At 55.2% G+C, this 27,819-nt stretch overlaps 1 protein-coding gene and 1 non-coding gene across 2 annotated transcripts in view; both read left to right on the top strand.

Annotated features, from left to right (window-relative positions):
- The window catches only part of PITPNM3 (PITPNM family member 3), a 92,631-nt gene extending 66,546 nt beyond the window's left edge, over positions 1-26,085 (top strand). Inside the window, exons 5-20 of the mRNA XM_045164873.1 lie at positions 1,840-1,916; positions 2,468-2,703; positions 5,883-6,072; positions 6,474-6,596; positions 7,229-7,413; positions 10,855-11,027; positions 12,269-12,439; positions 14,237-14,428; positions 14,984-15,132; positions 17,052-17,168; positions 19,678-19,794; positions 20,080-20,228; positions 20,512-20,661; positions 22,567-22,750; positions 23,164-23,292; positions 25,058-26,085. Coding sequence (XP_045020808.1) covers positions 1,840-1,916; positions 2,468-2,703; positions 5,883-6,072; positions 6,474-6,596; positions 7,229-7,413; positions 10,855-11,027; positions 12,269-12,439; positions 14,237-14,428; positions 14,984-15,132; positions 17,052-17,168; positions 19,678-19,794; positions 20,080-20,228; positions 20,512-20,661; positions 22,567-22,750; positions 23,164-23,292; positions 25,058-25,360 — 2,645 coding nt within the window. The 3' untranslated portion in view covers positions 25,361-26,085. The remainder of the gene's footprint in view (positions 1-1,839; positions 1,917-2,467; positions 2,704-5,882; positions 6,073-6,473; positions 6,597-7,228; positions 7,414-10,854; positions 11,028-12,268; positions 12,440-14,236; positions 14,429-14,983; positions 15,133-17,051; positions 17,169-19,677; positions 19,795-20,079; positions 20,229-20,511; positions 20,662-22,566; positions 22,751-23,163; positions 23,293-25,057) is intronic.
- TRNAK-UUU lies at positions 13,906-13,978 on the top strand. Its single transcript has one exon. It is a non-coding gene; the product is annotated as a tRNA-Lys (tRNA).
- Positions 26,086-27,819: the final 1,734 nt, after the last annotated feature.

The following is a 27,819-nucleotide window of genomic DNA, read 5'->3' as shown; positions in this document are numbered from 1 at the left end:
GCTCGCTCAGTCTTAATTAGTTGTGTGGTTTGGGGCAAGTGATCTTGGTTGTTGGAGCCTCAGTCTTCTCATCTGTAAAATGGGGCTAATACGAAGAGGACCACAGCTCAGAGGCTAACTGCGGGGGCTATATGAGATGGTACCTGTAAAGCTCATAATGCCTGGAACATAATAAGTGCTCAATAAAAATGTGCCCTTTACTGGTGTCTTTTATTATGATCCTGTCCTGAAGACGGGGTGCAGGCCTCTTTTAGCCCAGCCCAGGGCAAGGTCTACAGGATGTTAGAAATAAGGGAGAAGAGCCTGAGCCACTGAAGGAGCCTGAGTAAGTGCTGGGCAGAGTCCAGCCTCAAAACAAGTTTTTTTTCTTCCTCCTTCAAGGCAACCCCCTCCATCATCGGGGAAACGATTTCCTGTCTGTTTGGGCAGCAGCTCCAAGCTCATAAAGCAGTTACCCTTAGACCAGAGTTGTGTCCGTGAGGACACAATATTTCAGAAATGCACTTCCTGCTAAGCAAAGCTTCTCACTTGGAATTCTTTGCAGAAGCGCCCTCCCCTGGGGCCAGAAACGACTGAGATGTTGTTGACTCAGAAACGTGTTGGCCAGGGCTCTCACCCACACCCACCAGAGGGTTGCCCACAAAGCCCCTGGGCAGGCCGCTCCCCAGACGTGATTCCTAGTGGGTGCTGCAGTCTCACAACAGGGGGTGGGGGCGGGGTGGGAAGGAGAGAGGGCCATCCTGTCTAGAACCTGCTGCTTTAGCGGTGAGTGAGTTCCCAGTCATTGGAGGCAAACAAGTGGCTCACAGTCCAACCATGTGGTTCAGCCACACAGAGGAAACAGTACCCTTCTCATGGGGAGAAAGGAGAGGCAGTGAGGATTTCTGCGTGGCTGGCATCACTGGGTGGGCTGTGAGGGGGCCATTGGATGTATTAAAGGCCTCTCTCCACCTGAGAGTCCAGCGCAGTGGCTTTCAGAAATGTGGTTGTTAGATCAGACAAACTGTTCTGTAAGGGGTCAGATAATCCTTTGCCGACTGTAAGGACTCTGTGATGACCAGTTAACTCTGCCACTGTGGCACAGGCAGCCACAGACAATACATAAATGAAAGAGCTGGCTGTGTCCCAATAAAACTTTATTTACAAAAACAGATGGCGGGCCAGATTTGGTCCACAGCTCTCGTGTACAGAATCCTGCACGTACGTAGAGGAGCAGGAGCTCAGGCAGGGCTGGATGCTCAGAAGTGCTTCCTGGGGGAGGGGGTGGCTGCTGAGAGAAGCAAGGAAAGAGTCTTGGCAGTGGTTGGCCCCGAAGCTCGTGGGTGACAGCACGTGTGGTCCTAGACGCTGGCTTTGCCTCTCGGAGGCTCCACCTCCCCGGGACCAGGGTCCCATCATTTAAGGCTTTGCAGTCACTTTGAGAGCTTCAACCAGATCTTTAAAAAGTATTTTATCCAGCATCTCTAGCTATTTTCAGAGAATGCTTGGTCCAAGTTTCCATCTGTATCTGGGAGTCACGAGATGACACTCATCCTGCTGCTGAAGTTACTGGGAGAGGAAGAAAGAGCAGGAGAGTTCCCTTCTGGGACACCCCTCCTGGCCTCAGGGACCTCATCATGTCCGGCCTCCCTGCCGGCCTCCCTTTCCCGAGGAGGAGAAAGGTTTTAGGTTGTGTTGATGTAGGAAGTGGGGGCTAGGTGGCGTGGCCCTCCCAAGCTCCGGATGCTATCATTCCAGTTCTCCTGGGAGCCCAGGCCATGGGCCAGCCAGGGCCCAGGGAGTGTCCAGTCTCTGTGAGGGAGGCCTGAGATGCTGAGTCCTCCATTCCCCGCCCTACAGGAGAACTGTACCGGGTTTCCTTGAGAAGACAGAGGTTCCCAGCCCAAGGAAGCATCGAGATCCATGAAGACAATGAGGTGGGTTTCTGGGGATGTCTGGGCCGCCTCTGGGGTCAGAAAGCTAGGAAGAGTCGCTAGCCGGTAGACAGGCCAGCCAGTCTTCACCCAGCTCCTCACTGGACTTTCTGTGTGACCTGGTGCTGGTCTCTGTCCCTCTCTGGGCTTCCCTGGTAAAGAAGCCACCGGCCAGTGCACGAGACAGGGTTTCGATCTCTGGGTCGGGAAGATCCCCTGGAGAAGGAAATGGCAATCCATGCCAGTATTCTTGCCTGGAGAATCCCATGGACAGAGGAGTCTGGTGGGCTACAAGTCGGATACACTTGAGCGACCAAACACACACTGTCCTTCTTTGGGCTTCCAGGACCCCGTACAAATAAGAAGAGCCTTTTGGGACTCATCCCACACTAACACAGAGGGGCTTGCCCTCCTGTCAGCCCATACCCCTCACTCTGAACGCACAGGAGGTGCCATCAGAGTCCCCTGTGTGTGTGTGGTTCTCTGTGTGTCCCCTGCCTTCCCTCCCCACCCCACTGCCTGTCTCTCTCTATCCTGATTGATGTCCCCCTCAGGAAGGCTGCCCGCAGCGCTCCTGCAAGACGCACGTCCTCCTGCTGGTGCTGCACGGGGGGAATGTCCTGGACACAGGCTCGGGGGACCCATCCTGCAAGGTGGCCGACATCCACACCTTCAGCTCCGTGCTGGAGAAGGTCATGCGCGCCCACTTCCCCGCAGCCCTGGGCCACATCCTCGTCAAGTTCGTCCCCTGTCCCGCCATCTGCTCGGAGGCTTTCTCGCTTGTCTCCAAGTGAGTTCCTTTCTGCTTGTTTGGGCTGGCTGGGCCGGGTCGGGGGTGCCTAAGCAGAGGGGCTGCCCCTGCCACATGGGCAGGTGGGTGCCTTCCAAGGCCTCCCTGGGATGTCAGATCCTGACTGACCATGAGCATCACCGGAGGAAAATGATCAGCAAGAATCTAAAGGGATTAACACGCACCAAATTCTCTTCTGCCTGGGACTGGGTGGCGCTGGTGCCCCACAATAGATAGCTCAGACTCCCTTGCTGTGCTCAGCAGGCCCTGATCTTGTTGGCCCAGATAATGAAGCTGAGGCATTGAGAAGTTAAGCAGTTTCCTCCAGGGTTACGCAGGGACCCAGGAGTCAAAGCCAGCCAGCCCCACTCTTGAGCCACACAGTCAGAGCCAGTAGAGATCGAGGTGGCACACGGCGTTGTGGACACTCAGAGAGAAGGCCAAGGAGGCTTCCTGGAGGAGGTGATTTTGGGGTGTGCTTTGAGAGTAGCGTAATCTGGTAAGGGGTGTGGGCTCTTCAGTCATCCTGAGCTTGAGTTCCAGCTCTGTGACCCGGGTGGGGGGTGGGGTGGGAAGGGCAGGAAGTTATTTAACCTCTCCCTGTCTATTTCCTCATCTGTAAAGTGGGGATGATCATGGTATATCAACCATGTCTTAGAGTTTTTGTGAGGATTCTGTGTGCTAGAATGGGTGAAGCACATGGTAGGGCACAGGGATGGGCTGGGACTCGCATCACCATCCTCGTAGGAGCACTGTCCATTGATGGACAGTGGGCCGGGGTGGGAGAAGGGAACCCCACTGGCTGGAAGTGAGGCAGCATGCTCTCAGGGCCTTGGCTCCTCATCCAAACCTGCCCTGGAAACTCTGCAGGACAGTCTGAGAAACCGGGGGCCCTCAGGACCTGGGGGCCCATGGGAGACCCTGTCCAATGATCCAGGAGCCAAGTGCTCCCCAGATGCCCTCCCTGTTGAGGGGGTGCCTGGAGCCAGTCGGGAGCCCTGGATGCACCTACAGAGCAGTGCCTAGTGTGTGTGGTAGATGGCTGGGACTGGAGCCGGGAACTTTCTGTAGTGCAGTGAGAGGGAGGCCAATGGCGCCTCTGTCCTGGCCTTTACCCTCTTTCACAGCCTCTGCAAAGAAGAACCCCCTTGGGGAGGGTAGAAAGGGACCCCCAGCCTGGTGCCAACTCCCTAGGGAGATGGAGAAGGGGCTCTGCGTCAAGTGTGGCTGTAAGGAGAAGGGCTCAGCTTTGCTGGTTGGTGGGTGGGAGCACGGAGAGGACGTGCAGGGGTCTCACATGTCCCCTCTGAGAGAGAAAGGAAAGTCTCCTCTGCCTTTGAGATTCGTCTGTGTTCCCAGAACTCGGGCTGGGCAGATCTCTATCAGAGCTGGAAGGAAGGAGATTAACTCAGGAAGGAAAATGTATTTCCCCAACGTGGTTAATGGCCCAGATCCCGGGTGTGATTTTTGTTAAACTGCTAGGCGGTAGGCCTCCCCCTGGGGCGTCTGAATCTGGAGGGGAGGAGCCCTGGAATCTGCATCTTGACTCCCTCTGGGCTTTGGCTCGGCAGCGGGTTTGGGAAGCTGAGTTGAATGAAGACTCTGTCACACTCCAACAGTCGGAGTTAATTGTGTTCCTTAACAATCAATCTCAGTCCCTCAGCAACCCCCTCGCCCCCAGGATATCTGACCTCCAGAGCTGGGTCACCCAGTCCAGGCCCGATCTCCAGGAAGACAAATGGCCCAGGGACACTGGAGGGGCCAGCAAGTGGGAGCCCAGTGCTCCCCCAGGCAGCATCTTGCCTGGGCCATCAATCAGCCCTAATCACTGCTGGGAGGGAGCTCTTTCTCAGATAATTAAAATCTCTCCGGCTGCAATTGAGGGCTGTTTCCTCTAATTTGTGATTTTTTGGAGATGAGGAATGGCTGTCAGGCTGGCCTTGCGCAGCGGGGGCTCTTTGTCACCTGCCCAGGGTGCCCAGCACCCTGTCACCTTCCGCAGTCTCCGTCAGACTCCCACTGGGATCAGTGTTGGGTCCTGGGTCAGCCCGAGCTTGGGCTCTGGGGGAAGGGCAGGCTCTGGGGAGGGGGTGTACAGTGCCCCCCTCTGCTGAACCTCCAAGCCAACTGGGCCCGATGCCCCTGGGGACAGAGGTAGGACGGGTGAGGGTGCAGGCAGGCACGGGCCACTGGGAGCTGGTCCCAGATGAGGCTGAGCTGCCCAGAGAGAGGGGGGCAGAGAAGTGAGGGAGCCCATGCAGGAGCTGACAGTCAGTCCACTTGTTGGGGGATGCTGCAGGACAGGCTCTCTCAGTCCTTTCTGGGGTCACAGACCTTTCTGTAAAGCCCATGAAGGCTCTGGATCCCCTCCCTAGAAAGACAGACATGATACCATACATGCAGGCGCATGGCTGGTGTGTGAGCCCTATGCCTGGCACACCGTCTTTCCTCTTTCTAGCTTCCCTAAAAACTTCCTTGAGTCATAGATCAAACCTCACCTCCTCCAGGAAGTCTGCCATGATGACATGTTCCCACCCCCTTTTGGCTGCCAGGTGGCACTAGTGGTAAAGAACCCATCTGCCAATGCAGGAGACACAAGAGATGGGGGTTCGATTTCTGGTTGGGGAAGATCCCCTGGAGGAGGGCATGGCAACCCACTCCAGTCTTCTTGCCTGGAGAATCCCATGGACAGAGAAGCCTGGCAGGCTACAGTCCATAGTGTTGCAAAGAGTCGGACACGACTGAACCGACTTAGCATGCATGGATATGGGATCTTAGTTTCCCACCAGGGATTGAACTCTGCAGTGGAAGCATGAAGGCTTAACCAATGGACCACTGGGGAAGTCCTGACATACCCCCATTCTGACCCACACCAGTGGCCTCCTCCATAACTGGTGTGTCCTTTGAGGTGGGCAGAGAGCCCTTCTGTCGTGGGAGACTCCAGGGGCCACACGATGGCTGGCACGGGATGGACACACAGGGGTTCCTCACAGGCTAGCCACTCCCCCCATGCTGGGATTCACTGCTGGGGCTTTGTCTCCTGCCTGGGTCCTCCTCAACAGCCCTGACCCCAGGGCCCAATTTCTGGTCAGCATGTGCTCTCTCTCGCCCTGTCCACAACTCCAAGCCCACCCTCCTGCCTGGTCCCAGGTGGACTTACCTTGGCCTCTTGTCTGCAGCCTGAACCCATTCAGCCACGACGTGGGCTGTCTCAGCAACAGCCAGGACCACGTCCCTCTGGCCGCCCTGCCCCTATTGGCCATCTCCTCCCCACAGTACCAGGATGCGGTTGCCACTGTCATCGAGCGAGCCAACCAGGTGTATGCGGAGTTCCTCAAATCCCCCGATGGGATTGGCTTCAGTGGGCAGGTAGGACAGCCTGCCCTCACCTCCCTGACCTGGTCCCTGCCAGGAGAGATGTTGGGACCTGCCAGAAGGATCTAGATCAGGCTGCTCTGCAGCCCTAGCTTCTGACATCCTAAGAGGCTTTTGAGATCTTTGGGTCTGTCCTCATTTTACAGATAGGAAAACTGAGGCCAACACCTGAGTTCTGATTATCAGCCCATGCTGATCTGTGACCCAAGTCTGACCCTGACTGTAGCCTGGTTCCCATCCTCAAGCGGACCCTCCCGTCCCCATGTTGGGACTCTCAGTGCCTCCCTGGGACAGGCTCCTTGTTCCCCTGTGGACCGGCTGCCTGCACCCTGGCTGGGTGTGGGGCAAGGGGGCGGCGGTGGGCAGGCCCGCAGTCCCAGCTCTGCCTTCTGCAGGTGTGTCTCATCGGGGACTGTGTCGGGGGCCTCCTGGCCTTCGATGCCATCTGCTACAGCGCGGGGCCCACGGGTGACAGCCCTGGCAGCAGCAGCCGGAAGGGGAGCTTCAGCAGCACCCAGGTTCGGGCCAGATGGTGGGGTGGGGGAGGGGATGTCCGTGGGAGCCCCCCGCCCCGGGGAGCAGGGCCTCTCGTGGGGGAGCAGTGTTAGCCCTGGTTGGTGCTGTGACATCCGGGTTACAAAGTGTTCACAATCCTGCAAGAGTGGTGGGAGATTACTATCACAGGTGAGGAAACTGGAGCTCAGAGAAGGCTCATTTAGCATCAGGTCCCCAGAGAGCTCTTCAGAGTCCCACTGGATCACTGAGACCTTTTTTTTTTTAAATAATTTTAATAAGTTGATATTTTGTATTTTCATTTTTTAAATTCAGTTCAAGAAATTTTCTGGGTTTTTTTGGGCCATGTGGCAGTAGGATCTTAGTTCCCCAACCAGGGATCGAACTGGTGCTCCCTGCAGTGGAAGCGCAGAGTCTTAACCACTGGAAGGTCAGGGAAGTTCCTCCAGTGAGCCCTCTGGACTTGGGGGACAGCCCTGTGCCTAAAATCCTGTTGTTTTTGTGTGTGTGTGTGTTGTGGCTCCCATGCTCCTTTTGGAAGAAGTACTGCCCCTTGCATCTTAGGAGAAGGGGGTTCATTTGTCCTGGGGCCCCAGAGTGACCGCAGTGCCCTCCTGTCCTCTGCTCGGCCCCCAAGGACGCCCCGGTGGTGGTGGAGGAGGAGTGCGGCCTGGCGGGCAGCAAGCGGCTCAGCAAGAGCAGCATCGACGTCTCCAGCACCTTGGAGGATGAAGAGCCCAAGCGGCCATTGCCACGGAAGCAGAGTGACTCCTCCACCTATGACTGCGAGGCCATCACCCAGCATCACGCCTTCTTATCAAGGTAGCCGCTCCTTGTGCCTGCCCTGCCGCCTTCCAGCAGAGCGTCCAGGGGAACAGAGCCTCGGCCCAGTCATCTAGGAGGCCTGTGACCAGTCACATGCCCCAGGTTTTTCTATGGGGGGCCCAGGGACCAGCACTGAAATGCTGGGACTGAGGCCACTCCCCAGGGACCCTGCACAGAGACTGGGGACTCTGCACGTTGTGCCTGCCAACCCCACCCGCTCAACTTGCAGAGAGATAGGACAGTTGGTCTCACCAAGAGGGTAGATGCTGCCCAGCCTACTTCACTGATGGTTTTAAGAATCTGGTGAAAGAACAGAAGTAGGTGTGTTTTGTATTTCTTCACATTTCTTAGTATTGTGTTCTTGGTATTTCTCAAACGGGCCAGCAAAGGCCAGGTAGGTCAGGAACTTTCCATGGCTCACACAACCAGTTACGGGAGAGCCGGGATCTCCCAGTGCCTGGCACCAGTACCCTTTTTTTTTTTTTTTAAATTGGGGTATAGTCGCTTTACAACATCGTGTTAGATTCTGCCGAAAGCAATGCACTTTATTCAAAGACCAGCCCGGTCCCTCCATGGAACTGCCCACCCTTTAACCTTCTAGAAGAAGCATGTTAATGGACACTGGTTAAATGAATCTGTTGTTCTTCAGTCTTTCCGACTCTTTCCGACCCCAAGCACTGCGCAGCGTGCCAAGCTTTCCTGTCCTTCACCATCTCCTGGAGTTTGCCCAAACTCATGCCCATTGAGTGATGCCATCCAACCATTCATTCAGGATTCATATGAGTATTTATTCAGGATTCATATGAGCATTGAACATAAGGCCAAGTGAGAAGAAATGCCTCTTTTCTTCTCCCCTTTCTCCTCAGTTCTCTCCTCCCATCCTCCTTTTCTACCCAAATGATAAATAGCACCAGGTCAGCACAACATTTGGAAAATGTATCCTCTCACCACTGCTAACATGTTGGAGTATTAATTCCTTTCAGTATATTTTTTACATGCTTTGCTTGTGAAAGTGAAAGTGTTAGTCGCTCAGTCATGTCTGAGAGCTCAGTCATGTGTTTGCGATCCCATGGACTGTAGCCTGCCAGGCTTCTCTGTCCATGGGATTCTCCAGGCAAGAATACTGGAGTGGGTTGCCATTTCCTTCTGCAGGGGATTTTCCTGACCCAGGGATTGAATCCAGGGCTCCTGCATTGCCGGCAATTTCTTTACTGTCTGAGTCACCAAGGAAGATTTGCCTGTAGGTTTACTTAGAGAAAAAAAGAACAAAACTCTTATATTATGGTCTTTCACCATATAATGAAAAATATTCTTAATATAAATATTCTGATAAATATTCTTAATAATGTTTTAATAAGTGAATGGATGATATCTTGTACAGTCCCAGTAACTGGACACTTTGGCTTTTTTTTCCAATTCTTTATGATTATAAACAGCAGTCCGGAAACATCTTTGTGCATAAATGTTTAGGTATGTATTAGGGCTATTTTATTCAGATGGGTTCCTGGAGGAAGAATTATTAGGTCAAAGGCTCTGCATATTGAAATCTCCGACTATTCAAAGGCCCTCTGAAAGATTATTCTTGAGAGAAGCAGCTACATTTCAAGTCAGGTTGCAGGGTAAAATCCTAACATTTCTGGTTTATCCTTGAAAAATCCTTTAAGAAATCCCCACATTTGGAGAGTGACGTGAAGTTGGAGGCTCTCAGTGGCTGGTCCAGTGCAGCCAGCTCTTCCCTCTGGTGCAGGGACAGATGGCTGTTTCTCTGGCAATTAAGTAGTTGGTATGTGTTTAGGGACCACGCTGTACATGAAATATGAATTGTTAAACAGCAGGGTCGTCATTCTCACTGCAAGATGCTCCCATTGCAAGAGGCAGAGGGTGTGTGGGGATTCAGATTCCACTGCCCAGACCCTCGCCCACAGGTGATGGGGGACTGGCACACATTTCGAAGGTTATTTCTAAAATTCCCTTTTTCCTCCAACTTGCATATTTTGGTGGAATTTGCATTCCATTAATGAATTCATGGGGCTTCCCAGGTGGCTCAGTGGTAAAGGATCTGCCTGCAATGCAGGAGACGCAGGTTCAGTCTCTGGTTTGGGCAGATCCTCTGGAGAAGGAAATGGCAACCCACTCCAGTATTCTTGCCTGGGAAATCCCATGGACAGAGGAGCCTGGTGGGCTACAGTCCATGGGGTTGCAAAAGAATTGGCTGGGACTTAGCGACTACACAATAACAAAAATGTATTCATAGATCGTGTGCCACTGGATTTTCTGAAACCCTGAGTGGTACCTGAATGCAGCTGAAAGTTTCGGGAGGTCCCCAGTTTTCCTGCCTATTTTTGGCAGCCTGCTCTGGGCCTGCACATCAACTTGAGCTCTTTGAGGCAACGGGTGCCGGGGATGGGAACCATTGGAATTCTGTGTGGCTCCTGTTTTTCTCTTTAAGCTCAGTTTCCTCTGTGAGCTGGAGGGGAGGAAAAACCAAGCTGTTTGCATCTGTGTCTGCAGGTTGCCTGGAACACGAGTTACCACGAAAGCCCTCATCCTGGCAGGACCGATGTCGCCCAGCCGTCCGGCCAGGCTGGGCTTCTCTGTTGGGCAGGAATTCACAGTGTGGCCATCACAAGACCAGCACGATGGGGCAGGAGGCTTAGGTTTCAGGTGCTCAGTCCGTTTTAAGGAAGATTGTTTTACTGGATCACAGTCACACGGGTTTATTCACGTATCACCCGAGTGCCATGCAGCAGTGTGAAGTAGATGTGATGGAGGCAATATGGACCCCAAAATCTGAAATATTTACCATCTGGCCCTTTACAGGAAAAGTTGGCTGACTCCTGCCTTAGCCAAATGTTGGCCAGGCCTTGGTGGCAGATGCTGAGATGGTCACCAATTTGTGTTGGTGATCAGGCAAGTGGGTCCCGGGCCGAGTCCTGCCACAGAGATCGAGCACTGGGTGCTGCAACTCAGACGTCAGGCTGCCTGCTAGGTGCTCACTCCTGCGTGCTTGTTGTTGTTCAGTTGCTCAGTCAAGTCTGACTCTTTGCGACCCCATGGACTGCAGCACACCAGGCTTCCCTGTCCTTCACCATCTCCCAGAGTTTGTTCAAACTCGTGTCCATTGAGTCGGTAATGCCATCCAACCATCTCATCCTCTGTCGCCCCCTTCTCCTCCTGCCCTCAGTCTTGCCCAGCATCAGGGTCTTTTCCACATCAGGTACCCAAAGTACTGGAGCATCAGCATCAGTCCTTCCAATGAATATTCAGGGTTGACTTCCTTTAGGATTGACTGGTTTGATCTCCTTGCTGTCCAAGGAACTCTCAAGAGTCTTCTCCAGCACCGCAGTTTGAAAGCATCGATTCTTCGGCTCTCAGCCTTCTGTATGCTCAGTCCCCCGCCCCCTAACCTGCACTCCCCTGTCTTCCTCCCTGGGCCAGCATCCACTCCAGCGTGCTGAAGGACGAAGCCGATTCCCCAGCGGCCGCGGGCCCCCAGGTCCCCGAGGTCAGCCTGGGCCGCTTGGATTTTGAGGTGTCCGACTTCTTCCTCTTCGGCTCACCCCTGGGCCTGGTCCTGGCCATGCGGAGGACGGTGCTGCCCGGACTGGATGGTGGGTGTGATGCTGGCTGGGGCCTGAGATGCCTTTGAGTCACTAGGCCACTGTGTCAGGACATGGAACTGGGGAGAGTAGGGGTGGGGAGACCAGAGAATTGGGGGTAGATGGAAAGAGAGGAAAGAGAGGAAGAAGAAGAAAGGGGTGGAGGCAGGAGGGAGAGTGGGGCAACTTCCCCGATGGGGCCAGGTGAGGCAGCCCCTGGTGGATTTCACTCCCTACCACAGGCCCCGTTGCCTGGTTATCATGCTTTCTGGGAAGAGAAACCCTACTGTACCCACCCGCTCCTTCCCCAATACCCAGGTAGGCCCCTTGCAGCCAGGTCGGTCTTACTGCCCCCTGCAGATACGCCCCCTCCACCTCAGTGCCTCTGCTTGCAAGGTCCCCACAGCCTTGAATGCCTTTCCCCATTCCTCTGATATACTTCCAGAGGTGATTTGCACCAGAAGATGGTTTAGCAGTGACTCTGAGGATATAAGAGGCTGGAGGCCCCTGGGAGCACCATGGATCAGGGATCCTCCAAATTCTTTTGTCCCAAAGCTTACCAACAAACTGCACTACGACTGTTGATCACAGATACAAAGTCGGGAGTGGAGGGGCTCTGATAGAAGTAGGGGAAACAGGCAGAATCCCACAGCTGTGGTTAACGTTGCTAAGGAAACCTAGGGTTCCCGGGATGCTGGACGGTCCAGTGCCCTGAGACGGACAGGGCGGCGAGATGGTGCGATGAGGCCTCAGTGGAGACACCTGCTGGTCAATGGGAGAAGTGTTCGGCCCGCTCTGACAAACTAAGTTTACTTACTACCCCAGGTCTGGGAATTGAGCTGGGCAGAAGAAAGAGGCAGCTGATCCTGAATGAAGGACCCTAGGTCTGCTTCATAGATCAGGTAGCAACTAAGTGACAGCCAGAATTGAAATGAGTTTGATCAATGGAAACAGTGGAGGACATCCTGTTAAGAGCAGGGGGAGCTTGAGCAAAGGCACAGAGAATGGAAAGCAGCTGTCCATCACGGCCCCCGTGCTGGGTGCCTACAGTGGGGCTTCCGAGTGGGGCAGGTCGGCAAGGCCTTGAGGGTTAAGCTGAACCAAGTGGCTTTGATTCTGTTGGTAGCAGGGAGCCATGGCAGGTTCTTGAGCAGAGGAGTAGGTTTCTCAAAGTTGCAGTTGAGGGCGCCTCCTAGGACCAAGGCAGCAGGTGTTCAAGGGGCTTCCTGTGTGTCCTCCCCCCACCCCCCAAGGTTTCCAGGTACGTCCCGCCTGCAGTCAGGTCTACAGCTTCTTCCACTGCGCAGACCCCTCCGCCTCCCGGCTTGAACCACTGCTGGAGCCCAAGTTCCACCTGGTGCCACCGGTCAGCGTGCCCCGCTATCAGAGGTTCCCACTGGGCGACGGACAGCCCCTCCTCCTTGGTAAGCTCTCGGGGGTGTCAGAGTGTGCTGAGCTGGAGGCTGGGCTCCATGCAGGTGGTGCCCTAGGGCCACCCTCTCTGGTCCAGCCCCTCCAAGCTGTCAGATGTCAGAGTGGCTAGACTCACCTGAACAAAGTCTGTGTACTTTTGGGGGAGTGGGGGGTGGCGTGGACAGGAAGACCTCTGACTCACCTGCCTTTGGAGCAGCCCACCTGTGTGAGCTCCTGCTCTGCAGGAGGCATCTTTGGGCTCTGCCCCCTGATTAGCTCCTGTGTCTGGGGCCAGCATAATACTGGCTGCGTAATACTGAGATGTCAGGCCTGATTGCAAGTTTGGGATCCACACTCAGTGTTATGCCCAGTGCCTGGACTCTAGAGGTGCAGGTCAGGGAGTGGGTCACCCTGGTGGGCTTCTTGGAAGAGGGGGTCTTCAACCAAGGCATTTGTACAGGTGGAGAAGAGCTAGAGGGTGGGGTTTGAGGGATCTTCTGGGTGGAGGAGCAGCAGGAGCAAGGGAGGTGGATTGGGGGAGGGCCAGTGGCCTATGGGGCTCACGTGGGGTGAGCTGGGCATGGACTGGGGTGAGGCCAAGGGGAGGCCTGGGATGGACAGTCAGGGCTTGGAGATCAGAGCCTTGAAAGTTTAGCCAGACCCTGTTCAGAGATTTGGGCCAGATTGGAGTCGGGGGGTGGGGGTGGGGGGGGGGGGGGTGGTGTGCTGCCGTGCGTGTGTCTCATTCAGGATTTAAACCCAGCTTACCCCTTTCCACCCCATCTCAAAGGAAACTTAATTTCCAAAGTCCTGTTTTGTCAGGAGTTTTTATTAATAGACGGGTTCTATAGATAGAAAAATGAAAGTCACTCAATCGTGTCCAACTTTGCGACCCCGTGGACTATAGCCCTCCAGGCTCCTCTGTCCATGGAATTCTCCAGGCAAGAATAGTGGAGTGGGCAGCCATTCCCTTCTCCAGAGAATCTTCCCCAACCCAGGGGTCAAACCCAGGTCTCCCGCATTACAGGCAGATTCTTTACCTTCTGAGTCACCAGGGAGAAAGGCATCCTAAAATGTGCCGGTCTCTGGTCAGGGCATCCTCCTGCCCCCAGAGGGCGCCCTTGCCCCCAGGCTCATTTATGTCCGGGCTCAGCCGCAATCCTCCGAGGCTGAGAGGAGTGTGCTACAAAGCACATGGTTGTCACCTGTGACCTCAGCTGGGGCTTTGGGTGCAGTATCCCAGAGGCGCCCTCGGCAGCTCTGTTGGGGTTGGAGTGATGGTTGGGACCCTGACTTGTGCCTGCATAACCCATGGCTTGGAGGATGTGAAACCAACGGGTACCTGGTGAAGGGGTCCTGGTCAGGTCCCGGGATGAGAGGTGTGGGCTCCTCCTCTGGTGCCCAGACTCCCACCCAGCATGGGGATGGCACTGCCCGGGCAGCTCCATTTGAGACCCACCACTTGGCCTTGAGGCGGGGCTAAGTAGCTCAGTTGGTAGAGCATCAGACTTTTAATCTGAGGGTCCAGGGTTCAAGTCCCTGTTCAGGCATGCTGTCCTCTATTTTGGGCTTCCCTCACAGCTCAGTTGGTAAAGAATCTGTTTGCAATGCAGAAGACCAGGGTTCGATCCCTGGGGTGGGAAGATCCCCTGGAGAAGGAAATGGCAACCCACTCCAGTATTTGTGCCTAGAGAATCCCATGGATAGAGGAGCCTGGAGGGCTACAGTCCATGGAGTTGCAAGAGTTGGACATGACTTAGTGACTAAACTACCACCATGCAGACTTGACTGTGAAATTCCCCCTCCAGCTGATGCCCTGCATACCCACAGTGCCCTCTTCCTGGAGGGCAGCTCCTGGGGGAGCCCACCGCTTCTGGATGCCCCCACCTCACCCCCTCAGGCCCCGAGATCCCAGCGCCAGGCACGGAGGATCAGCCAGGGCAGCTCCAGTGAGAGCTCGGAGTCCTCGGACAGCTTGGCCCCTGTGGGTGCCTCCCGCAGTGAGTGAGGGTCTCCTGGGCCCTGCCTGGGTTCGCGGGAGAGGGGCTTCCTCTGGGTGGGCACTGGTTCCCTGCCAGGGTTGTTGAGGACCGCGGAGGAGGGGAACAGGACATCTAGACTGAGCTCTGATCTCAGAAAGAACTGTGACCTCTGACCTGGACAGGGGTCCTGACCTCTGATGGTGGTCTGAGCTCTGACCTCAGCCAGAGCCCTAATCCCAACGTTCAGTTTCCCCACGGGAGTCCCTCTGACCAGCAACCCTGGGGTGAGACTCTATATGTCTGTGGATCCGGCCCTCGTTCTGGGGATCAGTTTGCAGCATGCGACCTGGAGGCCGGTTGGGTGGGTGAGGAGACTGAGGGGTCGTTGAAGCTGGGGAAAGACTGGCACATGTCCTAGAGCTCATTTTGAGCTGAGTGCTCTGGCTCCAAATTCGTGTCCCTAGTGGCGTGTCCACCACTGGATCTGCACCCTGGGGGTCCCACATGCACTGCCTCTTGGGTCAAGGTCCTGGGGCAGGCCACTCAGTCCTCACCTCCCTCTCGGATCCATAGTCACAGCCAAGTGGTGGGGCTCCAAGCGCATCGACTACGCCCTGTACTGCCCTGACGTCCTCACAGCCTTCCCCACCGTGGCCCTGCCCCACCTCTTCCACGCCAGCTACTGGGAGTCCACGGACGTGGTGGCCTTCATCCTGAGACAGGTATGCCGCCCCTGCCTGGGAGGGCCCTGCCTCCAGGGAGAAGGTGCTTGCCTTGCCGGTCACACTGGACGCTGGAGCATGGCAAGTGGAGCGGGGAGTGACCTGGACAGACAACCGTTTTCATAAGGAATATGACTTCTGGTCAATGTCATGGCACTTTCTAGACAATTAAATAGATGCCATGTAGGAGAATGTGCCCATGTTTCAACTTGGAGATTGGAGTCATCACGCCTGTTCTCCTGTGGGTCTCAGTGTCCTCATTTGTAAAATAGGCAGAGCAGAGAGGCCAGTGACTGAGAGAGAGCCTGGGAGGTGGGGGCTGGATTGCATGCACCCTCCACGGCCAAGAAGGTGGAGACACAAGAGATGCGGGTTCGATCCCTGGGTTGGGAAGATCCCTTGGAGGAGGGCATGGCAATCCACTTCAGTGTTCTTCTTGCCCGGAGAATCCCATGGACAGAGGTGTCTGGCAGGCTACAGTCTATGGGGTTGCAGAGAGTCAGATATGACTGAAGTGACTGGGCACATAAAAGATTTAACTCAGGAACAGCTAGATGGAAGAGATGCAAAGGACAGGGTATGGGGAAAGGAGTTGGGTTTTCCATGCCCTCTCAGAGGGCGCCACTGTCCCCAGAGCTCCACGCCTTACCAACCTGGAAGCTCTCTGAACCCCATCCTTTTGGGTTTTTATGGAGCCTTCGTTACATAGATTCGATTGATTAAATCATGGCCATGGGTTCTCCTGGCAACTAGCCCCATTCTAAGGCGTGGTGCAACTCACCTCACTAACATAACAAAAGACACCTTTGTACCTCTCGCTTAAGGAAATTCCAAGGATTTTAGGAGCTTTGTGCCTGAAGCTGGACAAAGACGAAACATTTACTTCTTATTATAAATCACAATATCACAGATTGAGGGAGTCACTGCAGATAGAGAAGTTCAGGGAGGAGTCCTGGAGCCCCTCTGGGGAGAGAGGAGGAGCCACTGAAAGAAATAGAGGAGCACATCCCTTGAGGTCAGAGGTGGATCAGAGTGGATAGATGGGAGGGGGCCTCTGAGCTGGGCCGGATGGAGGTCACGGGGCCTTGGCAGGAATGGCTTCAGTGGAGCCACAGGGTCAGAAGCCTGCCTGGAGTTGGGGGAGGAGAGGCAGCAGTGAGGAAGGGGAGATAGTGCAGGCTAAGTCTTTTGTGATCTGTTACTATCAAGGAGATCAGGGACGTGTGATGGTTGTTGGAGAGGGATCCTAGAAAGAGGCACCAGAGCACATGTTTACTATTTATTTATTAGATTTTTGAAAAAAAAAAACAAAAAAAACAAAAAAAAACTATTTGGTTTCTTTTTTTTTTTTGATCAAGCCGTGTGGCATGAGGGATGTTAGTTCCCTGACTAGGGATCAAACTCACAGCCCCTACACTGGAAGTGCAGAGCCTTAACCACTGGACCACCAGCAAAGTCTCTATGAGATGCTAAGGAGTCGGGATGCTAATTTAGACGCTAAGGAGAATGAGCCAGCAGTGAGGGGCTAACCCGTGATGCAGGGTTGACAGGGGAGCTTGCTCCATCATGTTCTTGAGCAGGTGGGTGGAGCTGGGACCAGGGCTCCAGCTGGCCTTCGATAATGGTCACCCACCATGACGGGGGCGGGGGGAAGGCAGAGAATGGGTACAGACCCAGGTGGTTCCTAGGTTGGGGTATCGAGAGCAGGGGCTGCTCCCAGGGCGGAGCATTTGAGAGACAGTGGTCTGGCCCCAGCTGTCAGGACAGGTGGGCAGAAAGGCTGCCCTGAGGGTCCCAGACTGGGAGGTGGGGAGGCTTGGAGAAGGGCCTGGCTGTAAGCTGGAGGGCCCTGACACCAGGGGGAGGAGGCGGGGGTGTCCAGACGGCCTGACCCGGAGTCCTGCTGGGCTGTTGATCAGGTGATGCGCTATGAGAGTGTGAACGTCAAGGAGAGCGCTGGCCTGGACCCCGCGGCACTGAGCCCTGCCAACCCCCGCGAGAAGTGGCTTCGTAAGAGGACCCAGGTCAAGCTGCGGGTATGTGCTTGTCGGAGGCGCCTATAGGTTGGGGCTGTCCCCAGGGGATGGGGCATCCACATGGCCAGGAAGGGCTTGGGTTAGAGCTCCATGCTGATACATGCTGGGATTCATGCTTAGACGAGGCCCCCAGGATTTCTGTAGAGGTGGGGTGGGGGTATGGAGCAGATGAGATGGAGGAGCTGGTTCCCTGGGGCCTGGCTCCACAGGAGCAGGTGCAGGTCCAGGGCACTGAAGATGGAGATGAGATGCCAAATATGCAGCTGTATGCCAGGCCTCTGTAGATGTACACATGAGTCAGAAAGAGTTCTCCCCACAACCATGGGGCTCACAGCCTGGGGTGGCATTTGCCAGGACACAGAGCGAGGTCTGGATTAGGAAGAGGAGGATTGTCGGGGTAAGCTGTGCAGGGCTTCCCTGAAGAAGTGTCATCTTTGCAAGGTATTGAAGTATGAGTAGGAGTTCGGTCCACATACGTTCATTTACTCAGCAAACAATCATCCATGTTCACTTTGTCCCTGGCCTTCTGGCAGGCAGTGGGGCGCAAGAATATACAGACACAGCCACTGCTATGGTGGGCACTTATAGTCTTGTGGGAGCCTCAGACATGAACCCCAAGAATAGTCTTAAATGGTAGAAGGTGATCCATAAATCAGCTCTTTTTTGGTAAACATTTTTATTGAGCTATAACCACACTTTACACAATTCACCCACTTAAAGTATGCAGTTCAGTGTGTCTTAGTATAGTCACAACTGTGTGCAGCTATCATCACAGTTAATTTTAGAACAGTTTCATCCCTCCAAAAGAAACCCCTTACCCTTTAGCCACTATCCCCCTCCGCAGCCCCTTACTCCCACCCCTAACCCTGAGCAACCAGTAATCTACTTTCTGTGTCTATAGGTTTACTTATTCTGGACATTTCATGTAATGCAATCATACAATATGTAGTCCTTTATGTCTGGCTACTTTCACTGAGCATAATGTTTTCAAGGTTGATTCACGTTGTGGCTTGTGACAGTACTCAGTTTCGTTTTATGGCATCTTTCTATGTGTTTATTTCCTTGAATGGAATCTTCTGCCATCAGAATTCTTGTTAGGGGACCTGAATTCCTCACTTGACTAAGTGTCTCCAGGTCAGGGTCCATGACTGGTTCCTCTCTACATACCCAGAGCCCAGCCCAGGGACCAGCGGGGATGAGGTACCCGCAGATATTTGTTGAACTATTGAATTAAAATACTGTGGGAATTGAGAGAAGGTAGAGACTGTGTCCAGAGAAGGCAATGGCAGCCCACTTCAGTAGTCTTGCCTGGAAAATCCCATGGATGGAGGAGCCTGGTAGGCTGCAGTCCATGGGGTTGCGAAGAGTCGGACATGACTGAAGCAACTTAGCAGCAGCAGCAGCAGCAGAGACTGTGTCTGGGGAGTCCCCAAGTGCTTCTTAGAGAAGACGAAGCTGAGTCAGGTCATAATGGATGGGCAGAATGTGGAGACAGAGGACCAGGGATGCTGTGGAGAGACGGGGTGGGGGGGATGGGGAATCAATGTGAGCGAAGGCCCTGAGGCCTCTCTGCAGAGCCTGACCTGAAAGAACCAACTGGGCTTCCAAGGGCAGCAGCGTGAGAGGGGACTCAAATGGTTTCCCAGCAAAGTTTTGATGCCAGGCTCAGGATTTGGAGCCAGGAGCTTAAAAGTTCTATGCTTCGTAAAGACAATGAATCTGCCGTGGGGGCTGTGTTTTGAATCAGGGGCTCCTTTAAGATGCTACTAGCAGAGTCCACGAGAGAGGTGCCCGGGGTGTGGGCAGAGACACTGATGTAGGCAGTTTTGTAAAAATTCAGTGGTCTGGGGTCTTGAAGCCAGGCTGGGAGTGGTAGGTGGTCCCGGCTGGGAGCTGCGGAATGAATTGAAACCAGACATGAAGAAGGATGGGGATGCTGGGATATAGTTATAAACAAATGATGTGATGTCCAGAATTGCTCCAGAATAATCTGGAGTGAGGCAGGAGTGGGGTGGGGGATCCTGCAAAGGAAGAAGGGAGCCAGAAGGGCTGTGACTGGTTTGCAGCCACACGAGTCTTCCTACACGGTTCTCTCTACTCTTCACATTTAAATCGCCCACTAAGTGAAGACGGATGGTTAATGGCTACTGGATATGAGCCGTGATGTGGAAGGAAGAAGCGACGGTGACCCAAAGTTTCCAGCCTGGCCTTCTAGAAGGATGCCACTCTCTGAGGACTGGCTGTTACCTCCGGGCCATGGGGAGCGTTAAGAGCAGAGGATGCTCATTTGTGGGAGTCTAGCACTCCTTGGAGATGATGTGAAGTTTTTAAGGGCCTGTTTTCTTCAGAGGTTCTGTGGGGACATGTCTTGGAAACTTTAATGGGGTTAATAAAGGAAGAAAGGCAAGATTTCACAGGGGACCATCCTCCAACCCATCCTGAGGACAATGCAAATCAAAAGCAAGGTCAAGTCCCCTTGCAGAGGTTGAACTGGTTTCTGTCCTTCCAGAATGTCACTGCCAACCACCGGGCCAATGACGTGATTGCTGCCGAAGATGGCCCCCAAGTCCTGGTGGGGAGGTTCATGTACGGGCCCCTCGACATGGTGGCCCTGACCGGCGAGAAGGTACAGAAGCTGGGCCCTCCTTCCTGGGTACCAGATGGCACCTGGGCCGAGGGCTGTGGGGAGGGGCTGGCTGCACGAGGTGGGAGATGCTCACCCGGGTCAGTGAGGGATGGACTGGGCACTTAGGAGAAGCCGGTGTGGCTGCAGTGGAAAGAGAAGGGATGGTGGGAGCCAGGAACTAGCATCAAGTGGGGACCCCGAGCCCTGCGGTCTTGGCAGAGAGCTCCCAAGTCCAGCACCCTCCCCGGCTTTCAGCGAGTCCCCTGGCCCCCTCGCCTCCTGCAGGTGGACATCCTGGTGATGGCAGAGCCGTCCTCCGGCCGCTGGGTGCACCTGGACACAGAGATCACCAACAGCAGTGGGCGCATCACATACAGCGTGCCACGGCCCCGGCGCCTGGGGGTCGGTGTCTACCCCGTGAAGATGGTCGTCAGGTCAGACCCAGGGGACATTCTCACGGTGGTTTCACCCAATTCCATGGCCCTTCCAGGCCTGTTCAGAAGATGGGGTCCTGGGGATGCTGTCTTGGGCCCCATCCCTGTCTGCTGGGAGAGAGGAAAATGGATGTGGTTACAGCTTTAGCATCAGGAGGTGCCACCCGGCTTCTCTCTCATCCTGGCCCCTATTGAGCTCTGACCCCGGCCAAGGGCTGATGTTGGCCTCAGGCTGACACCTGACCCTGAGTGCACAGCTAACCCCCAGGTGGGCACCTTTCAGGGGCGACCAGACCTGCGCGATGAGCTACCTCACAGTGCTGCCCCGGGGCATGGAGTGTGTGGTCTTCAGCATCGATGGCTCCTTTGCCGCCAGCGTGTCCATCATGGGAAGTGACCCCAAGGTTCGGCCGGGGGCAGTGGACGTTGTCCGGTGAGTGTTTCCTTCTGGCAGGGGACATATCCTCTGGGGAAGGAACCAGTGGCTGTGCAGGAGGTGGGCTGTGTTTTTCTAGTTTCCTCTAGGAATTCCACTAGTCTCTGGGCTGGGAGCCAGGAGTCCTAGCTTCACCTGCAGGAGTAATATACTGAGGGTTCTTGAGAAGCTCCACCACCTTCCAGCCTTCTGTTCCTCCCTGCCTCCCTCTCTCCATTTAGCCTAACACCGTCAGAGCATTCTGTGCAGTGAATCAGGACGGGTCTCTTGCATTCAGATCCCAATCAGGATAAAATTGTTATGTTCTGATTACCAATCGCCATGGAGCAAATGTCTCATTTTTAGTGACTTATGATAGTAGTTTATTATTCTATGACATCGTTCCGTGGATTGATTGGGTTCTGCTGGGAGGTTCTTAGAGGCGGCCTCTCCAGAAATGGCAGTCAGATTGTGGTCTGGGCTGGGGGTCATCTAAGGGCTGGATGTTCAAGATGTTCAAGATGGGTGATGAACTCATGTATCTTGTTCCTTGGCTGGGGTCTGTCTTTTTCTCTCTCCATGTGGCTGCTCCAGGTGGCCAGCCTGGGTGATCTCAGACTAGCCAGACTTGGTACCTGATGATGGGCTTCCCTGCTGGTAACTGGCCTACTATGGTTCCCAGATACCCAGCTGGAAGCTACAAGCCTTCTTAGTACCCAGTCTTGGGATTCAGTGTCTTTCCCACTACACTTGTTCTATTAGTTCCAAGCTAATCCCAGGATCAGCCCAGTTTCAAAGAGGAAGGGAACACATAAAGGTGTGACTGCTGGGACATGTGGCTCACTGGGGGGCCCTTCTTTCGAGACTAGCTAACACACGGTTCCAATCAAGAGACTGGACTTTTTATAGCTGATTGGAGAAAGCAGAGCAGGCTTCCTGGGAGAGGTGGCATTTGAGTCAGCCCTTGAAGGACAGGTGCATATATATTTCAATCCATGCCACTGTACAAAGATGAGCACAAACAGAAAGGCAAAAGGAAGAAAATACAGGACTGAATTTGATAGGCCAAGAAGGTGAGAAGGACAGGGAAGAACAGACCATGTGTAGGGATAAGTTCAGGGCCATTGGGTGTTAGAGGCCAGTTTAGGACAGGGTGGGAAGTGTGGCTGGAAACAACCTCCCAGGGCTGTTGTACTGTGGAGAGAGGTGCAAAAGGATTTTGCCAAGAGAAAAACAAAAGAGGTACCACTTGAGTTCCTCCCTTCCTGTCTGCCTCCCTCCAGTCTTCCGAGGCCGGTTCTGGACCAGGCTCTATGCTCTGGGACTGATGCAGAAAGAGCTCCTAGTTGGAGGAAACTCACAGTCCAGTGGAAGAAAATAAGTCATGGGCACAAGAAACTGTTCTCCAGGACTCTGAATCATCAGCATGCCAAAAGTGGACCAATAGCGGTCCTGGGAGTTCTTGGGGACCAGTTCAATAGGCCTGAGCTGAGGCTTAGAAGTGGAGTTAAAGTGAGAGGGTGGAGTGAAGATGCTGCCTGGTAGAATCAAAGCCTTGCTGACTGGTGGGGAGATGGAGGGAAAGGGAGAAATCTAAGTGGCTTGTCTCTGGCTCCAGAAACTTGAGTGATGGCAGTGGCATCAGGGAGAAGGGGACCCAAGCAGAGAGGGCGGAGGTGGGGGGGGACCAGCTGGGCTGTGGGCATGCGGTTGGCACCTGTGGCCATCTGGGGGGGATGGCTGGGACTCACGGGGCTCAACTTGGGGTGTGAATTTCTGGGTCCCCCTTGTTTTCCCCTACCATGCCCTGGAACAGTTCCTCCAGCTTCTTGGGGGTAGGGAGGAAAGCAGGGAGTGTGGGCTGCTGGGCAGTGGGTAGCTTGCACTGGGCGAGGGCTGGACCCTGAAATATCCTCTCCCTAGGCACTGGCAGGACCTGGGCTACATGATCCTCTACATCACGGGGCGGCCGGACATGCAGAAGCAGCGGGTGGTGTCATGGCTGTCCCAGCACAACTTCCCCCAGGGCATGATCTTCTTCTCCGACGGGCTGGTACACGACCCGCTGCGGCAGAAGGCCATCTTCCTGCGCAACCTGATGCAGGAGGTGAGCGTCCGGCGGGGGAGGGACTTCGGCTGGGGAGGGGTGAGTCCTCGGCCACTCTCCTCCTCGGCCCCTCCTCCTCCCTCAACCTGGGGGGAGCCCCTCCTTTACCCCACATGCTCCGACTGTCCAAGCGGATGCCCAGTTGGCAAAGCACATTCACGTGCATCTCATCGGTCCTTTTACTGCCCAGCGAGGTGTGTATCTCCTCCATCTCCACTGATGGATGAGAACAGTGAGGTTTAGGAAGGGGAGGCCACTGCAGGGGGTGGCCCCTGATGCAAGGTGGACCAGTGACTTGGAGTCTGTCTGTGTGAAGAAAAAGGGCTCCCCACCAGTGATCCCTGGGGGGACATCTAGGAATCCTTCGTGGCGGATGCACTGCCCCCGCCCCCATCAGCTGCCCTGTGTTTCAGTGTTTCATCAAAATCAGCGCAGCCTACGGCTCCACGAAGGACATCTCCGTCTACAGCGTGCTGGGCCTGCCGCCCTCCCAGATCTTCATTGTGGGCCGGCCCACCAAGAAGTACCAAACCCAGTGCCAGGTGGGTGGAGGTGGGGGTGTGGGGCCGGTAGAAGCAGAGACAGGGAGAAGGTGGTTTATTCCATTGTTTGTTCATTCAGTCATCTGTTCGTTCTTTCACTTGCTCATTCATTCATTCAACAAACACAACTGGTTACCTGTGCAGGGTGTAGGTGGACTCGGATGTCACGTCATCTAGTCTAGACGGGGAGGTGGAAAAACTAGCCAACAACGACAGTGCAGTGTGGCAATAGCCATAAAGAATGGCAGGGGAGACAGAGAATTGTGGGCCCTAAAGAGGAGCGGCTAAATCTGACTCAGGGACAAGGTTGATTTTTTGAAAGTCAGAAGGGGTTGTCCCTGAAGGGCCTGAGCTTGGATGAGCCTTGATGACAGAGGCAGCAGCAAAAGGAAGGGTCAGGAGGTGGCAGAGCAAGTGTATATTCTGGGAACTGACTGCAAGTGACTCAGCTTGGCTGAGGGTGATGCGGGAGGGAGCCGGAGCAGAGCTTGGCACGGTGCATGGCGGACGGCCTATGTGTCTTGCCAAAGTTGGGACTGGATGGCTGTGATTCATGATTCAGAGAGATCCTCGGGCTGTGGTTGGAGGGAGCATCAGAGGAAGGCGAGAGGGGAGGGGAGCAATGGCAGGGTGGCAGCAGGGCATGAAGACCTACGGTTTGAGAGGCACTTCTAAAGCAGGATGGATTGGATTTGGTAACGAAGGGATCAGATTCTCAGGATGGGAGAAACGGAATGTCAAGGCTGGCCCTTGGTTTCTTTCTTTTTTTTTTTTTTTAATTTTATTTTATTTTTAAACTTTATATAATTGTATTAGTTTTGCCAAATATCAAAATGTGACCTGGGCAACCAGGTGCGTGTGTGCTAAGCTGCTTCAGTCGTGTCCGACTCTTTGCAACCCCATGGACCGTAGCCCGCCAGGCTCCTCTGTTCACGGGATTCTCCAGGCAAGAATACTGGAGTGGGTTGCTATGCCCTCCTCCAGGGGATGTTCCCGACCCAGGGATTGAAGCCCCGTCTCTTACATCTCCTGCACTGGCAGGCAGGTTCTTTACCACTAGCGCCACCTGGGAAGCCCTGGGCAACCAGGCAGGTAGTACCATTACTGGGATTGAGAAGCAGGCGATTGATGGGAAGGTGATAATGATCTCTTTGTACCATGTTGAATGGAGGTGCTTGAGAGTGAGCATCAGGTAGAAGGGCAGAGATGGTGGGACCTCAGAGTGGGGACCATTAGAGTAGGGCTTCTTAACTCTAACCTGCACACGGATGACCTGGGGAGCTTGTTTAAATGCAGATTCAGATTCCTAGGCCTGGGGTGGGGCCTGACAGTCTGCCTGTCAAAGGTCCAGGTCCTGCTGATGCCGGTGGTCCACGGCCCACACTTTGAGTAGCAAGGTTCTGCAGGCCCAGCAGAAGGGATTGGCCAGGAGGGCCACTGTGGGGACCAGGAAAACATCAGTGAAGTTCCCTGTGGTAGAAGCTGGAGGCGGGGAGAGACTTACCTTTGGGGGACCTTAGTGAAAGTGACAAGGATGAGAGAGCTTCAGGAATCCAGGAAATCCCAGGTGTGACCCGTGGGTCAGACTGAAGCACTCAGTTGTGCCAAGCCAGGCAGGGAGCCTCGAAGAGTAATGAGCAACCTGGGTAGGGAAGAGGCTGGGTGCTCCAGGGAAGGGGCGATGTTGGGGCTGGTGGGGGTGGAGGGAGGAGACCGGACCAGGGCCCGCCTGCCCCCGCTGACCTGACGCCTGTCCTCTCCGCAGTTCCTGAGCGAGGGCTACGCGGCGCACTTGGCGGCGCTGGAGGCCGGCCACCGCTCGCGCCCCAAAAAGAACAGCTCGCGCATGATCCTACGCAAGGGCAGCTTCGGCCTCCACGCGCAGCCTGAGTTCCTGCGGAAGCGCAACCACCTGCGCCGGACCATGTCGGTTCAGCAGCCCGACCCGCCCGCCAACCCCAAGCCCGAGCGGGCCCAGAGCCAGCCCGAGTCCGACAAGGACCACGAGCGGCCCCTGCCCGCGCTCAGCTGGGCGCGCGGGCCCCCCAAGTTCGAGTCGGTGCCCTGAGGGCCGCGCGGTGCAGCAGAGCAAGGTGGTGGGGGGCCCACCAGGGCTGCCTGCGGGGACGGGAGGGGCTGCCTTGTCCCCGGCAGACACAGGCTGTTTCCTGCTTTTTCCCTCCCGTGTCTGTCCAGCAAAGTGTCCAACCAGCGAGGCGGGAGGGACCCTGCCTGGCCTTGGCGGGGAGGCTCCCTGGGCGGCAAAGGGGTGAGATCCAGGGGTCTCAATGCAGTCGCTGCTGCTCCCCTACGCCTGCAATGCAAGCCCCAGTCAGGGTGGATGTCTGTGTAACCCCCCGGGGGCAGGCTTGCCTGGAGCCTGAGTGTTTGACAAAGTCGACCATCTCTCTGAGTTCCGGAGGCTTCGGCAGTGATGGTTGGCAGGCCCTAAAGGGAGGCGCCCCCCAATCAGGGACCAGCAGCCACTGGCAAGTGCAGCTTCTTGGTTGCCCGCTGGGGTGAGGGGAGGGGGCGCAAGTGGCATTTGTGCCCGCCCCCTGGAGACGTCCCAGGTCACCATCCTGGGCCTGGCTCGCCTGTGGCCAAGTGGCCACTTTCTGGGAGTGAGAGGATGTCCAGTAGGTTCATCCTATGTTTGAGCTCTCTGTCCACAGACGGTTGGGGGCGGGGTCTGGTGCTGACGGTCTGTCCTCCTGCAGCTGTCTATGGTCCCCCCTTTCTTGTCCTCTGTATCCTTGCCTTTCTCCCAGGGCCCTGGAGGACAGTCCTGCCTCTTCCCGGAGTCCTGCCCTGGTGCCCTCCGCCGTGAGGCTGCAGCCCTGGGCTCTGGCCTAGCTGGGCTGGCTGGGAACCCTTGAGCCTGTTGCTTGCCCTCGCTGGGCCCTGCCTTCCTTCTGTAATTGGAGGGTCTCCCCAGCTGAGATCGTGGGGCGTTTTTGACTCCTAGCCTGTCCTGCACTTCTGCCCTCTGCGGCTTTTCAGGCCTAAGAGCCCTTCAGAGCGCCCAGTGATCTATACCCTCCCCGCAGACTGAGAGAGGGGCTCTGGGGGCCCACCACTTCCAAGGAAGCCCCTCTGTGGGGGTTGCTGGGAAAGGGAGTCCCTGCTCTGTGGAGATGTTGCTTTGCACTGATGCCCAAACCTGGCGTCCCAGGAACAGAGACATCTCCCCGCAGGCCCTGGCCTGGTTCCTCCTCTCCAGCTCGGCTCAGAGTGATTTCTCCCCTTGGCTCCTGGAAGGTAGACAGCTGAGGTCCCAGAGCTCCGGGGGTTCATGTAATTTTGGCTCAAACTGTTGTGTTCTCTGCCCATCCCCTGGCCACTCAGCTTGGTTTGATGCCTATAACCTCCTCTTGGGTCGTCCCTTGAGGTTGGCAGGGCTTGGCTCTCCTGGGGTTCCCTCAAATTCTGCCCAGGCCTTCCTGCTGCTGAGCCCCTGGCCAGGGCATTGGTCCCCTGCACTTCTCCTGCTTCCTGGCCCAGACCCACACCTGCTGTGTGGGGTGCTTCCCGGGCCGCCTCCGAGTCCCTCGGGCTGTCGCTGAGGCTAGTCCAGCTCTTTCAGCCGGGCTCTGTGTCGGGGGCTGGGCTGCCCTAGGGCCCAGACGTCTGTATGCCCAGCAGGCACCTGTTTTGCTCGGTGTTGCTTCTGCTGTCTACCTCTCGCAGCTCCCATGTGGCCAGGGTCCTCCCCAGTGGCGGCTGCTGGTGGGGGCAACTGGCCCTGCTGTTGTGAATCACCTGGCACACTCGACGCCCCTCTGGGGCTGGAGGGGTCCGGGCTCCCAGCCCCCACCCCTGCTCTACGAGAACTGTCTTCTCCAGCTCCACTTCCAGCGCTGCATCTGCACCCAAACCTAGAGCTGCTGGCAAGTCTGTCGGGGAAGAGTGATCACCCCCAGCTCATGACGGGCCCATCCGTCCTTTAACATTTTACCCTTCTTGGCTCTCCATTGGGCACCAGCTCCTATGGCATAGTCACCCCAAAGCCAATCTCTCCCCTCCTTTCCAAAATAGACCCTGAATTAAACTCGGGCAGACATAGTCTGCTTCTCTGAAATCCATCTCCTTTTTGCAAAAGCCACTGATGTATTACTCTCAAGTGATGAAATAATTAGCGTGAGATACTTTTTCCCCAGCTAGAATACCTCTACCCCTTTTTTTCTGAGAACCTCAGCCTGGGAGCAAGAGAGGCTGGGACCCTGAAGAATTTGGAGTGTGGGGGAGCACGGTTCTGTGGTTGTAGGGGTCAGAGCTGGGACGTGAGCCCCAGCAGAGGGCCTGCACCCTTTCCTTTCCAGAGCTCCGGTTTGGGGCTCTGATGACTTGCAGCTTGATATGGAAGGTGTACAATGAGGTATTCTGAACACAGTGTTTTGGGAGCTGCAGTTGGTGTGTGTAAATGTGTGTACGTGGGGTTCTGTATAGTGATCAGACTCGTTTCAGTACTGCTTTCATGGCAACTCTGTAACCAATACGCACTTTCTCTGCTAGTGGTTTGTTTGA

Source organism: Bubalus bubalis, chromosome 3 (genome assembly GCF_019923935.1).
Source record: "Bubalus bubalis isolate 160015118507 breed Murrah chromosome 3, NDDB_SH_1, whole genome shotgun sequence".
Classification (NCBI taxonomy): domain Eukaryota; kingdom Metazoa; phylum Chordata; class Mammalia; order Artiodactyla; family Bovidae; genus Bubalus; species Bubalus bubalis.
The sequence above is the reverse complement of the archived record's forward strand: the minus strand, read 5'-3'. Positions and strand labels throughout refer to the sequence as shown.